The 15,606-nt window shown below is 42.7% G+C and overlaps 1 protein-coding gene across 2 annotated transcripts in view; it reads right to left on the bottom strand.

Annotated features, from left to right (window-relative positions):
- Positions 1-15,146, bottom strand: part of LOC116947384 (docking protein 2-like) — a 42,756-nt gene extending 27,610 nt beyond the window's left edge. The window contains exon 1 of one of the 2 annotated variants that reach the window (XM_032963046.2): positions 14,101-15,146. In XM_032963046.2, the coding sequence (XP_032818937.1) occupies positions 14,101-14,157 (57 nt within the window). In that variant the 5' untranslated portion in view covers positions 14,158-15,146. The remainder of the gene's footprint in view (positions 1-14,100) is intronic. The other variant, XM_032963045.2, reaches the window with a different exon arrangement.
- Positions 15,147-15,606: the final 460 nt, after the last annotated feature.

The raw sequence follows: 15,606 nt of genomic DNA, 5'->3' as shown, positions 1-15,606 counted from the left end.
TGTTTGATATATTTTCTTGGACAAATTTAAAGATATATACATGTTTATAATTTATATATCATTTAAAAAAATCAATAGTTTCCTTTCTATGCTGTCGAATATCCATTACAGTAAAGAGATGTTGGACACAGTGAATACATTCGAAGTTTAAATAAGCTTCACATGACAAAATTACAACCGATGACATTCATCATCAAGATGCTCCTGGAAAACTGCATGAATCACGTAAGATTACAACAGTGGAGGTAAAATGTTCGGAAATGTCTTCCTCATGCCACTTCGGGCGCCAGGGCCTTCACGAGAGGGAGCTCTCGCGAAGGCCCATTGAGAGGGGCGCCGCGGTGGCTAGGAGATGTTCACTACCTCGCCTGGTATGCAGGAGGTCGTGGGTTCAATCTTGACCCTGACGCCTGCTGCTGCTGTATATTTAGAGTGTGTGTGTCTCTCATCATCATCACGGTGGCTAGATGTTCACTACCTCGCCCGGTGTGCAGGAGGTCGTGGGTTCAATCTTGACCCTGACGCCTGCTGCTACTGCTGTATATTTAGAGTGTGTGCGTCTCTCATCATCATCATGGTGGCTAGGAGATGTTCACTACCTCGCCTGGTATGCAGGAGGTCGTGGGTTCAATCTCGACCCTGACGCCTGCTGCTGCTGTATATTTGGAGTTTCCATGTCTCTCTCCCCGTAATCGCGTGGATTTTTCTCTGTGTTCTCCGATTTTCCCCTCCACATTTAGAATCAACATCACGTGTTTTAGAGTATTTGGCTGCTCTAAATTTGCACGTCACAAGCGACTTTGTTGAGCTTTCATTTGTGGCCAGTTCGCTTCTGAAAAATAGCGAAATATCTCAATGGGCCTAACCTGGTCAAATAAAAACAGTTTAGTCGAAATCGTTTTTATTTGCTTTGCCTGCTCTTCCACACTGACAAGACATGTTGAAATAGGTGACAGTGGCCATACGTGACCCCGCCACCACACACGACCTACCGCTCGATTCTGGTGTGGACAGAAGCGAGGGGGCGTTTCAGAAACCTGTTTCAACTGCCATGCCAGGAGAGCACAATGATCCGTCAACCTCCAGATTGCATTGAGCGTGCTAGCCACGACAGTAGCCATACAAAAAGACAGTGGCGGATCCGTCGGCTTCGCACATTTGTATTTTATTTATATTTACCAGAGAAAATGTGTTCATATATTTTGCTTCATAATTAATGTAGGGCCCAATTTAAAAAAAAAGATTTACATTTTGGGGACCATGCCAACTTTGGGAAGTTTCCAGAGCCGCCTCGGGCTAAAGAGAACGATTACTTTTTGGTAAGTCGTAAGTTGCTCAAATAATTATTCAAATAAAAGCAGAGGAAATATTTACTCCACCAAGTTATTTATCAATGAACTGCGTTGAGGTTTGCTGCACAGGACTGTGCCTGCGTCTATGTAAGTGCGTAGGATGGAGGAAGCATGCTTTTCCAAGAGAAAATAAACAGCTCAGCCTGACCAAAAGGAATGGCTTACTGTCACCCGATGTTTATAAGAAACGACAATGTGGTAATCAGAGGTTAAAGGAAACGGAAATTCAAACTGTTGTACTTTCTGCAGCGAGCCACTTGTGTAAATCGTATTCATGTTGTATACACTTGCTCTACAGCAGTGGTTCTTAACCTTGTTGGAGGTACCGAACCCCACCAGTTTCATATGCGCATTCACCGAACCCCTCTTTAGTGAAAAATAAAATGTGATTTTTTTCAAATTCAAGACATAGATATGTTTTTTACTGGTACACAAAATGAGCCGTGCATGAACATTACCTTGTTCAAAGAATAAAACCAACACAATGCATAAACTCACAACAAATTACATACCTGGAAATCAATGTGACTTCTGCTGTTGCCTTTGAGAGATCAGTTCAGATATGCGTGGCTTCACCTTGGCAAGTGCCACTCTCATGTCATTTTCACAGCAAAGTCTGTTCCTTTTCTTCGTTTTTATGTCCAGCATCCTCGAAAAGGATTGCTCACAAAGATATGTTGTAACAAATGGTATAAAAAAATCCAGGGCTTTCTTAGCAATAACTGGATACTTGTTCATTTGTCGACACCAAAACGTTGAGAGCGTTGTTGTTCTGAAGAGTTGCTGTTGAACCTGGCTCTGCTGAATTTCAATGATTTCGTCGAGGAATTCATCATTGACATCTGCTGTTTCAACAGCAAACGTGAACGGCTGTCTCACCCATGCTGGATATGACTCTCTTGTAGGGAAATATCCGTCGAGAGACTTTGCAAGCTCATCTAAGTGCATGGCAATTGTTTGCTTCAGTTCCGTGGATACAGAAATATCTCCGATTCCAGACACATCTTCGATCTTACTTGCACAGTCGTCCAGAAGCGGGAAGTTTGCGAAGTTATTGTTCTCTGTTCATCATTTCCATAACGGTAGCTTTTTTTGAAAAGCCTTCAGGTGTTCTTCCGCTTCCATGATATTGACTCCACCACCCTGCATCTGCTGATTGAGATGATTGAGAGCTGCGAATATATCAGCCATGTACGCTAAAATGAGAATGAACTCAGGATTTTTGAAGCAATCTGCATGGCAGTGTTGGTGCTCTTGCAAAAACAGGGCTAATTCCACACGCATGGCAAAAACACGATTCAGCACCTGTCCCCGGGATAACCACCGAATATTAGAATGGAGCAGAAGTACCTCAAATTCAGAGCCCATTTCTTTACACAGCTCACTGAAGATGCGGTGCCTCAGAGCACTTTTTCGCACATAGTTCACACATTCCACCACAGTTTTTAATACTTCTGCCATTTTTGGAGGTAAGGTTTTTGTTGCCAACGCATGCCTGTGCAGAATACAATGCGTCACAATGATGTGTGGTGCATCAGCCTTTACTAGCGCACCAAAACCAGACTTTCTTCCCAGCATGACTGGAGCTCCGTCCGTACAAACTGCAGAAACCATATCCCATGAAAGATTGTTGTCTCTGAAGAAGTCATCCACAAGCTTCTTCACATCGGCTGCCTTCGTTGTTGTTGTAAGAGGCTTACAAAATAAAAACTCTTCTTTTATCATGTCGTCTTTCACATAGCGTACAAAAACAGCAAGCTGGCTTAGATCAGAAACGTCTGTGGTTTCGTCGAGTTGAAGGCTGAATTTTGCCGGGCTTGAAATCAGATCCGCGACTACTTGAGCCACGATGTCTTTACTCATGTCTTCTATTCTGTCACTGACGGTGTCATTTGAAAGGGGAATTTGGGATAATTTACCTTCGGCCGCTGTTCCGAGTATCAGATTCGCCATCTTTAATGCAGCTGGTTTCACAAGTGTTTCACCAATGGTGTGTGGCTTGCCCTGCTTTGCGATCAGGTAAGCAACTTCGTACGATGCTGTCAGGATCGGTTTGTTAACAGGTACAAATCCAAGAGCAGGCAGAGTGGCCCTTTCATCGAATCTGGCTCTCTTCACCCTGAATTCAGCAAGTGTTGTGTTCTTGTATTCCCCGTCTCCATGCAGCTTCAAGAAGTGTTCCTTTAGTTTTGCCGGTGCAAGACTAGAGTTGCTCAACTTGGCGTTGCAAATCATGCAGATAGGACGCTCACTCCCATCACGTTCCGTGATACATGAGAATCCATGTTGTACATATTCGTCCGACCACTTTCTTCTTTTGCCCGACATAGGTAGTATGGATAAAATATTAAAGAAATCACACGACGTACGACAACAACAGTCACACGTTGACTACTGAGTACGCACTAATTCCCCGCAGCGCTGATTGGCCAAGCAGTGTAGCATGATCATCTGCAGCCAGTGATGGCCAAGCGGGCCGTGTGTGTCATCACAAATTTACACAATAATTCAAGTGTGTCCGGACCTCCGTGGCGGGGGCTTTGCCGAACCCCTGAGATCGACTCACCGAACCCCTGGGGTTCGATCGAACCCAGGTTAAGAACCACTGCTCTACAGTATCACTAATCTAGCTATGGAGACACAGAAACATGATATTATATTCTGTGCCAATGCCTTCTTTAACTCTGAACAATCATTAGCACTATACAAAGCACAAATCTGGCCAAGGTTGGAAAATGCTGTTGTCATCTGTAGTGATGCACCCAATTCCTACCTAGATGAACAGTAATTTAATAGAATACAACGTACAATAAAACATTCGGGTTGATGACCCAACGTTCCTCGATTTACTCCAGCCACTCTCACTGGCAGTCAGTCACCTGCTGACCACACTTCTATCGCTACTATCATGATTACTGTTCCCACAGCCTTCACTCATCAATTCCTCCAACAATGTCGAGGCTTTGGTCTACCAGACTGTGTTCAACGACCACACTGAAGCTCAAAATACTTGTCTCTCTAAAATACAACTAATTTCCTTACAGTGCTCCAATTTGTAATCCCCTTCCATCCTCTCTTTTCCCACGTTCTGTACGTCCGTTAACGTCTTTCGCACCGCATGTAGCCAGCCGTGCCAATCAGAGGTGCAAAGGTATAACCTTGCTCAATTCATAAAGTGTATTCCTGTAACTTATAACACCTCAATACATCGGCGCTGTCTGTTGCGGGATACTGAGGAGGAGCATGAACTCGTTCTACGCACTCTTGACGTTTTAGTCACCGCTTTGTCGCTGCTGTACTCACGCTCCACTGATCTCCCTTGCAAAATCACCGGGCAATTGGCTAAATGGGATCATCAGTGTAACAACTGAAATAATCTTAAACTTGGTATTTTGGGCCTTCACACCTGTGCTTCATAACTGTGATTGAAATAAACGTCTAAGGACCTTAAAATACTGATACCAGGAAAGCCACACATGATGCAAGTCTTAGAGCTGTAGGCGAATCATTTTGCAGTATGACCAAACATGAAGCTGTCAACTAGCCATCATATGCCAGGCAAGGAATGCCCTTGAAGACAAAATGTAAAGGAATGTTCCCACACACGCGTTCTTAAAATAAACCCCTGAAATCAAGTATAGATTTTCACAACAATGAAGTATTTGGACATACATGTCATACACACACATAGTGATAGACATGTAACATACAATAAAGTATACAATATGGTATGGCTAGACTTGCGCCTGCCATAGGACTTGTGTAATTGTCGCTATTTAGCTCAGGCCTGTAAACAGGAGGTGAACACCGCCTCAAAGCTTATTTTAGCAGGAAATCACCTTGGCTATTCGAATTGACAGTCGACAATCGTGTCAGCGTTCTCTCACGAAACTGTCACATGTAGGTCTGCTGCCGGAAACGGCCATGATTCTTGATAGTACTTGTCAACTGTTTAAACCATCTTTCACTTTGTGAACGCACGACACACACCAGTAAAATAATCAAAAGGATTACGCATTCCATTAACATGGAACGTGTCACATGGAAAGTGACATATTCTTGAACTTCTTTCGCACCGTACGTAGCCGACCTTGTTCATCGGAGGTGCGGGCTCACACACTTCCCAGCCTCCTTATCACCCTCCTTGCATTTCCATTCTCCCATCTACTCATCCCAATCTAACTTAGAATTGAATGCATGGATGCTGTACCTGCACTCTTAAAACTAAATTAATAAGTATGGCAATACAGTGTTATAGCCAGCAGTCGAAAATGTTCTAGTATTGCACATGTAGACTTTGTCAAGCCAGTTCTTTAAGGCCTGCTTGGTGACGTTGTTTATCTAGGACCACTATCTCGTATCCACATGCATTGAGGCTCTTTACATTAATATTTTTTACCGGATTCGAAAAAAAGTATCTTCTTGTTTTGATTCAAAGCTTTTGTGACTGCAGGGATTCATATTCTTGGTTCTTTCGGTAAAGTCACGTTTTATATTTTTATTATTTTATTGTTTCCCTTCTACGTGACTTTACCGAAAGAACCAAGAATATATTCTTGTTATTTTGGTCGTTTTGCACTCCTGTCGTGTTTTTGTATTGTTCGTTGAAACGTTCTGACCCACCCCAACTGGACACATACCTGTCAACCCATACCGTTTTACCACACGTGTTCTTGTACAGGGAAATTGAGTTCCCTGTACAAGCAGCATACCGCCGTTTCAATACGGGCAAAAACATCTTAGTTGTCTAATGTTTGTGTGTATCCCTTGTGATGGGACTTTGTAGGACGAACATTGATATTGATATGGGCACAGGTGACCAATAATGTCTGAATTGGTCTGTAGGCACTAATAAGGGGTTGACAGGAATGTGGACATCTATGGAAAATGAGCTTTACAGCTCATCGGGTTCCTCCAGTTTAAATAACGATTCTGAGTCAATGAATGTTGATGACCTGCCCTCTCATGACAAGTTAGCCCTGCAACAGGCTCCAACACAACCTGTTTATACGTGGCCATTGTCCATCCTAGGGTCAACCAGGCTCATACCCGCTTAGCTTTCAAGATTCCATGATATCGTGTCTGGTGATTGAGTCATAGGCCATCTTATATTGATGTAGTCATTTTAATGTCATTGCACTGCTTAAATGCACATAAGATGTAGTCAAACCACCACTGTTCTATAAATAGAGCACTGCATTTCATACCCACTGCATAAACCCAATACCTTGAAGCAACTCAATGACCACTAAAGAAAACAAGCTGGTGTAATCTGAAGGATAAGTAACATGTTGTGTCAGTGTAGTCGACAGAATGGAAATAAACTAAAATACAGGATTAATGTAGAATGTTGGATTTATTTCGCACTATGATAGCCAACCGTGCTAATCGGCGGCGCTGGGGAAGGACAACGAAACACAAAACGCAGTACGTACCGTGCTTCTCAATACAAATTGTCACAGTAAATTTTTACTTTTGAGGCCATTGATTTCCAAAGTTTGACCTCAGTATTTGAAATCAGAGTACTCTACGATATGAAGTGCTGTACATTACTTTACAAAGTGAAGGGCACTTTCTTCACATACACATATTACACACGCACACCTCCAACAAACACAACACAATACTGGACGATTTAAGTGCCGTGTTAAGCAATCCAAATGGACTTAGTGTCAACTTGCTTCAGAGGAAATTATCAAAGTCAGAGTGGTGGACAGTGGTTAGCAGCACACGGCAACATGAACCCAGCCACCAGTCTTGATTCCAGGCCACGGCCACCATCAGTGGAGAGTGATAGCTGAACCGGTCCTCGGCACCCGTTCAGCAATGCACATTCATTCGTGTTGTGAAGTATGGTCAAGCAACCCCTATGACTAATATGGCGTTTGGAAGCCTTCAACCAGCAGTGCAAAGACAAAGGACTGTTTTGTATTTTAAATGTATCATTATTTAAAGAAGCGCAAAAGGACTGAAGAAATGGGGATATCTGTTACCAGTCACATAAATTGGTCTTTATATCTAAAACGAGACAGTTGGTTTGCTTGGCTCAAACTCCAAACGTTATGAAGTAAAGGTGGGATTTAAACCACCAAACCCTTACAATCTGACATAAACTGGCAAAAAGCACATTAACCGAGGTTTCGTACTACAGACCGCGACTTGAACGCTCTCTACGTTTTAAATGCTAATGGTAAAACGAGAGAGCCACGTGGGACAATTTCACAGTATGGCTGCATTTTATTTGCACATGTACTGTATGCTGAACTTCTTTCGCACCATACGTAGCCAACCATACTAATCGGTGGTGAGCACGTCGTCTCAAAGCATCTTACGATGTTTAACACGGAGGCATTGCAAGCAGACTTGGTCATATTGATCAGAAGAATATTTGCTCTGGCACTTATCGGTTAATAAACACTGCCCACTACTTTGGTTTACGATAACCTGTTTGTGACATTTTATTGTATTTGGTATGGATGTTGGGCGTCACACATCAGCTGGCCCGAGGTTATTGCATTTAACCCATGCCTTGGGACATATGACAGTTCCGTTTCTGTACCATATGCCACAGCACGTGACTTGACTGGTACACATTACATGGAATTGACTTGCTCTGCAGTGTATAGTTTTCAGCAGAAATACACCGCAATATCTGCTTTGTTTCTGTTCAAAAGGAGAGTAATTATAAAGGATCTGACAGTACAGAACTTTGAGATGACTGCCACATCCACTTCGGTAAAACAATTGTCAGAATACTATAACGTACAAAGTGTACTATTGTAGTTGTTTGTCCACAGCAAACATTAATCTCACCAACTCAAACTCATTTAGTACTGGAGTCAAGCAAAGTGTATCTTGTTTTATCTCGATTTTCTGTGTTTATTGCTTAGATACCAGGTTGTTTTCCGCATTGTATTGTCCACAATCACTTTGTGAGTTATTATTGATCTCAAATTACACCATTTGTTCTGGCGCATAGATGTGTACTGCATGAGAGGTGTGGTATAAATATGAAATTATCATAATTTACTAAATTGTATGCAATATATGCCAATATGTAACATAGATTGCACAGGCATTGCTTGTTGCCAAAATAACAAGGGCACTTTTTTTGGTGCTAAACTGCAACAAGATACTCTCTGCACCGCTTTGAAATATCTGAAATTAGCTCTCCTTTCTCACTCTGTAAATATGATAGTGAATTAAAATGCCCCCTTATCAGTGAATTGATCTGGCATCCATTCACTGACATCTCCTTTGCTGTAAATCCTGCAGTAATTCTGCAAATGACTTTTTTTCTCGCTTTTACAGCTGTAAAATCAGACCCAGTATAATATAGTTAAAAATGATCCCAAGCAAACCGGATGTTAAAGAGCCCGTGCTCTTGTTCATTGTAAATGGTGTGACTTGTCTAAATGCAGTTTGTCTTTCAAATTAAAAAACACAGGATATTGTAGTGGTTGGAAAATGGATAAGCTCACCGGTTAATGACTGCGGTGTATTTGTTCAACCAAAATAATAAGGGGGGGGGGGGTAATCTACGACTGGTAACTAAAAACATAACAGCACATTGATTTGAATTGTGCTTCGAATGCCAGCTTACACGTTCTAATTACTCATATTACTTTCCTAAGAGGTCAAAATAAATAACAAAATGAAAAAATGATTGGTTTTACCCTTTCTGGCAAGAAAACGGGTGTTAAGATCTTCGTTGGTTCTTTCGGTAAAGTCACGTAGAATGAGAATAAAATAATAAATTGATAAAATAAAATAACACAATAATATTCTCACGACGTTTCGGCCACAACACAAGCGGCCTTCATCAGGTGAAGGGGACGAGACTGTCTGGTGGACAGCGCTGGAGTGAGAAAGTCATGCTGAGATCACGACCTTTAAGCTGTGTGAGAAGAAACAAAGCGCCTTGACAAAGGAATTATTGTGTTATTTTATTTTATCAATTTATTATTTTATTCTCATTCTACGTGACTTTACCGAAAGAACCAAAGAAGATGAATCCTTGCAGTCACGAAAGCTTTAAATCGAAATTTAGGTGTTAAGATGTTCAAACGCAAAATAGAAACCTTTAACAGGGAATCATGTCTGCATTAACCACACGTACTTGTGGTGAACATGCAAGAAAACATGCTCTGATAATACAGAGTGCTTCAAAAAAATGTGAACACTTCTGAGGATTTGCAACAACGCCAGAAGAAATGTGCCGCTCTGGAGAGCACCTGTAGAAGATTCCAGGCAATGTGTTGACAACGATGGCGAACGAGTGGAGACTCTTTTCACTTTTTGAAGCTATTAACATTACATTTGCTATCATCTCATCCGCTATTTTCCCATTAAAAACGATAGTTCCATATAAGTGGTGACATTTTGTTAAGCACCCTGTATGCGCATTCTCTTCGAAACTAGTTGTCCTCCACCAAAAAGCCTCCTTTTGTTTGCCCAGTGTCAGACCAGAGAACACCAAGACGCGAACAGTATATAAACAATGCTAATATTCTCAGATCATGTTCACAAGTGCGTGTTGGTCAAAACCGACTTGGTTCCTCTCAAAATGTTTATATTTGGTGTTTGAACATCTTAACACAACTGTTCCATTTCCAGAAAGAGTAACACCGGTTATTCTTTCATACTTTGATACTGGCCAAAAAGGTCCCAAAGATAAAAATGTTAAAACACCACAAATATATTGGTGTAATTGTTAAATATAATGAAACATGTTATTCGGCCGAAATATGATGAACCAGAAGACATCAACAACAATGGACAATTACACAAATTGTTGGTATATGCAATGAAGGGAACACATACGTGTGTATACACACTATAAACTAAATAAGAGGGTGCTTCTAAAATGACTTTGGCTTAAATACAACAACAACCCATCGCACATGATGTGCTATGAAGCAAGCCCATTGCCCAAAACGTCTCCGATGTTTTAGTTCCTCTTTAAAGGCCGCGGATGCTGTCGCGGGTGTCCGAGTTACTTTGTTCAATGCGCTTTGCGCACCAACCCAGCAGCAGCAGCACCACCACCGAATAGTTTCGCTTCGATGGAGTGTCGTATTGAAATATAAAATGTAGCAGCCACTGATTGTCAAGTGAACGGTCACCCATACATTATAACAAAGTTAGGCAACAAGCCAATACAATAATTTAACTGTCATGCCCACCTTGACTTTGAACTCAGCTAAAAGTATACAAGCAGGAGTGCTCAATATGTAAGCCTTTGTTATCCTCGTTAAAAGCGATTACGAATACAAATATGCGCAGAATAGAGGCTTTAATCTCAAACAGCAAGCTGCTATATTATCCTATGCTGTTTGATAAATATTAAAAATATATTACTAACGTTTAAAGCATTTCTTTATTACTGCTTTGTGTTTAGTTTGATGTCCTTCACCCGCACCTTCGATTAGCACAGTTGACTACGTACGGTGCAAAAGGAAGTTCAACACTCATACACAACTTCAACACTCATAGACAACTTCAACACTCATAGACAACTTCAACACTCATAGACAAATTCAAAACTCGTACACAACTTCAACACTCATACACAACTTCAACACTCATACACAACTTCAACACTCATAGACAACTTCAACACTCATAGACAACTTCAACACTCATAGACAAATTCAAAACTCGTACACAACTTCAACACTCATACACAACTTCAACACTCATACACAACTTCAACACTCATACACAACTTCAACACTCACACACAACTTCAACACTCATAGACAACTTTAACACTCATACACAACTTTAACACTCATACACAACTTCAACACTCACACACAACTTCAACACTCACACACAACTTCAACACTCATAGACAACTTCAACACTCATAAACAACTTCAACACTCACACACAACTTCAACACTCATACACAACTTCAAAACTCATACACAACTTCAACACTCATAAACAACTTCAACACTCACACACAACTTCAACACTCACACACAACTTTAACACTCATACACAACTTCAACACTCACCATGTTACTCGTTAAGAGTTATCCCATCAGAAGGTCGTCACCCACTGTGGCTACTTTTACATCAAGGCTCAAGAACAATTTACACCAATTAGCCTTGTGATTTTATACGTACTATATTCTTGGTTCTTTCGGTAAAGTCTACGTGACTTAAATAAGAAAAAATATTTTATTGTTTCCCTTCTACGTGACTTTACCGAAAGAACCAAGAATATGAATCCCTGCAGTCACGAAAGCTTTAAATCAAAATGTATATTTATATTTACAGAGCGTCTTCACTCATGGCGCTTGACCTAGCTTATGGTTGTGTTTACTTATTTTATCCATTTAACCTTCCATTTAAGTATTTTTATGATTATTTTACAAGTGTTTTTAAATTAGTTTTTTTATATAGTTTTCTTAATTTGCGTCAAGTGTCTTGAACGTTGTGGTATGGAAGGCGTTCTATCAATAAATGTTACGTTATTAGAAAACTTGAAGTAACATTGAAATCTACTGCATACATTCTGCAACCAATGTGTAGCCTACTAGGAGGCCCCATTCTCAACTATTCCACCTTTTGCGCCAAGCAAATGCACTTTCAGAACTTCGCTCTTGTCCTCAATACATTATCGAACTCCTTCTATCCGTGACCCTATAACCTTGGCCTCACATTATCCACGGATTACCCAGCTGATATTAAGACCCTCGATATTCGTACCCCAACATGATCGCGTACAAGAATTATCCTGAACAAACCAATATTCAGGGTTCCCAAACGTTTCGCATCTTTACACAGGTTTCCGTCCAGGCCAGCGGTCTTCAACCGAAATAACAAGAAGAGACATTTGTTTAGAATTCAGTAAAACACATTTTTTTTTCTTTCCAGGAGCCGCAAATGCACTTGGTAAATACAAGGAGACGCGGTGTTCGTGAATAAACAACGCCGCGAAGCAGCGATTCATTAAAGAGTGGCAGAGTTTGCCGACCCCCATGGGCATGTGCCTGGGACAATTCACGCCATCACTTCCACACTTGGACAATGCAGCGGCTTTTATTATTCTTGTTGTTATTAACTCTAACTGTGAATGGTAGAGAGCACCTTGTGGTTGCACGGGACACACGAAGCCACGACACGTGCAACAATAAACATCCATTCGGTAAATGTATCGCGAGCTTAAGCAACGACATCAATCCGTAGCAATCGATTTTCAAAACACAAATACTGTTGTTGTACATTAAAACTGTTCACGTTTACAAACACAACGAAATGGTTTTTTTTACTGGCCACGATGTGTGGCGGCACTGCAGATTTGATTCTGCCTGTCGTGTTATAACAAAAGGGAATTTATAAGTCGTATTGTCGCCACCGCAAACATTGACACATTACTAACATTTCACACCAACCTCCGTATTGTATTTCAACAGTGGCACTCGGCTAACAGCAGTGACGACCGATACATCAACATCTCCTGCTTCCATGCCCCTCTCAACGTAACACATATAGTGGTGAAGTATGGCCCACACAACCCCCATGACCGACACGGCGTTACGGGAAGCCCTCGTACCACAGTAGATTGTTGACAATGGGCTTACAACAGCGCACTCTGATTGACAGATGTGTGTGTGACCTTCGGTCATGGTCAATCCACTGCTGGACGACGTCCTCCTCCCACGCTGCTTCATGCCCTGGGGCTTTTACTTGACCATACTTCACCAGGCTGGTGGTCAGTGCGGGTTGTTTAAGCTGGGGATCGTAGACGTGGACGCAGACTACAGTACAACTCTGGATCTTGCTGCACTGCCCACTGCTGCCCCACAACGTTATGTGTGCATGGTGATCAAGCATATACACAACTATCCAGACTAAAACCTGCTTAGCTTCCCAGATATACACCATTGTTGATCACATACAAATGTAGAGTGATCCATTTACTGACGCTCCGTCGAGTTCCAAAACGTTCACCCTTTGTTTCTCCATAATATTTAACATCGTGAAAGCAATGGCTCAATGTCTTACAGGCGAGGGTGTTAAAAGGTGTAGTAGTATAGCACAGTGCGTGCATTGAGATTAGTGGGATACAATGGAGAAAGGCTTGCACCTACAAAGTGTTCGATTCGTATGTTGGTAGAGTATCTATACATGGATCACCCACGTGTGTGTAGAGCGGCCGTGCAGCGACCGGTGACGATTATTTAAACCGATCCCTGTGCCTCCCCTAGGTCGACTCAGCATTAAATGAGTTACCTGGTGCGGTGCGCAAACATCTCCACTGGGGGGGAGACAAAGGCGGCCGGGCGTGGTACTGGTCGCCCACCCCCTCTGTGTGTGCCACAGTGCCGGTAGCCTTCACAGCTGCTGCTACTCACTACTCACAGCACTTTCCCCTACAGTCTGTTACAGGCTACACGGGAGGGGGGGGTGAGAGATCTTTGTCTATCTAGAGCACGCTATGCACGCTCTATAGGTGAAGAGAGAGGCCTGCTACTGACGACAGTGCACCATTTGGAACAACACACTCGACTAATCAGCGGAAACCTGCAAGCCTCATCCTCGTCGCGTGCGAACGACAAACAACCAACAACAACAACGGTGGTGGTGGTGCCAGGAGCTAGCAAAGCCCTTCCATGTTCCCTTCTCCTCCTCCCTCACGCGTGCCGCAATCCCTCTGCCATCGTCTCACTCGCCCGCTCCTTCTCCTCCTGCTTCTCCTTCTCCTCCTCCTGCTTCTTCTCCTCCTCCTCACCTTTGCGAACTTGTGCTGCAGGACGTGCATCTGTCCTTCCTTCGCTGCCTCGTCCATTGCTTTGGTGGTAGGAAGCTTCGTCTCGACTCCCCGGCGCTGCTTTGCTTCGACAGGGGGGAGGGAGGGATCGTCTTCAACTATCCACACACCCCTAGTCGTGTGTGTGTGAGCGAGAGAGTGTGTGTGAGAGAGTGTGTGTAAGAGAGTGTGTGTAATAGTGTGTGAGTGTAACAGTGTGTGCGTGTGTGTAACAGTGCGTGCGTGTGTGTAAAAGTGCGTGTGTATGTGTAAGAGTGCGTGCGTGTGTGAGTGTGTGTGTAATAGTGTGTGTGAGAGTGTGTGTATGTAATAGTGTGTGTAATAGTGTGTGTGTGTAAGAGTGTGAGAGTGTGCGTGTGTAATAGTGTGTGTGTGTAAGAGGGCGTGTGTAACAGTGTGTGCGTGTGTGTAAGAGTGTGCGTGTAAGAGTGCGTGCGTGTGTAATAGTGTGTGTGTGAGAGTGTGTGTGTGTGTGAGAGTGTGTGTGTGTAACAGTGTGTGTGTAACAGTGTGTGTGTGTAAGGGAGTGTGAGAGGAGTCGTGTTATTAGCACGGGGAGAGTTGGAGAGAGAGATGTTGGAGAGATTTTCCAAGCCACACGATTCACCGGCGTTGTTGTACCAATGGCTTGCGACACCCACGCCTCGAGCGTCAAAGTGCACCAGGGATGGGGTCAGCCCACTTTTTAGCCCTCTCCACCATGCGACGACGCAACCACCGATGGTTGCAGGGAACTTGTGCGACTAAAAATAGCCAGACTCTAGCCCACGACTATATTTAGCCCGGGTCAGTTCACTCAGCCATTCGAGCAAAAAAAATGTAACTATGCGTGAATAATTAATGTCAGTGTGTAATTACTTCGTCCGATGTTAATTGCTGGTGTTTCGGGTTTATTTACAAGCATATACGACAGGTACACAATCGATGATGATAATGCTGCTATTGCTGCTGTTGTGGTTGTTAATGATTACGCAGGCTGGACCCTGTAGCCTGTTGTGTTGGAGATCCCTCTTGTGGAAGCCCCTTCGCCAGCAGAGGGGTTAGCGAGCTTGTTGCAAGAGCTGTACCTTCAACATTGTTACTTCAAGTTACAAGTCGGAAAGTGATTTCATACACACATAAGCATTGACATTATGTTTATCTGTTGTTTATCGCCCTGAGCCAATGCTATATGGCGGGAACTGTTAACAAAACTCGTGTGGACTACGGATTGCAAAACATTGCAAAGTTGCCTTTAGCAAAGTCTCTCAGCTTCCATCGATTTAAACTCTGTCAGAAGGACTTCCGTGTGTGAACTGGTTTTGCAAGAACAACGTACTGTAGGTCAGCGAACATCTCAATATCTCCGTCTTTCCACACACATTACATAACCCATTGGCGTGGCCACGTTCCTTTTGGGAGTAACATCATTTCATCAGCATTTGATTCAAAACAAGAACTCTAACTCTGGACTTAAATCAATCCAAT

This window comes from Petromyzon marinus, chromosome 29, assembly GCF_048934315.1.
Source record: "Petromyzon marinus isolate PM22_M1 ecotype Great Lakes invasive population chromosome 29, UKy_Petmar_22M1.pri1.0, whole genome shotgun sequence".
Classification (NCBI taxonomy): Eukaryota; Metazoa; Chordata; class Hyperoartia; order Petromyzontiformes; family Petromyzontidae; genus Petromyzon; species Petromyzon marinus.
This window is presented reverse-complemented; position numbering and strand designations above follow the sequence as displayed.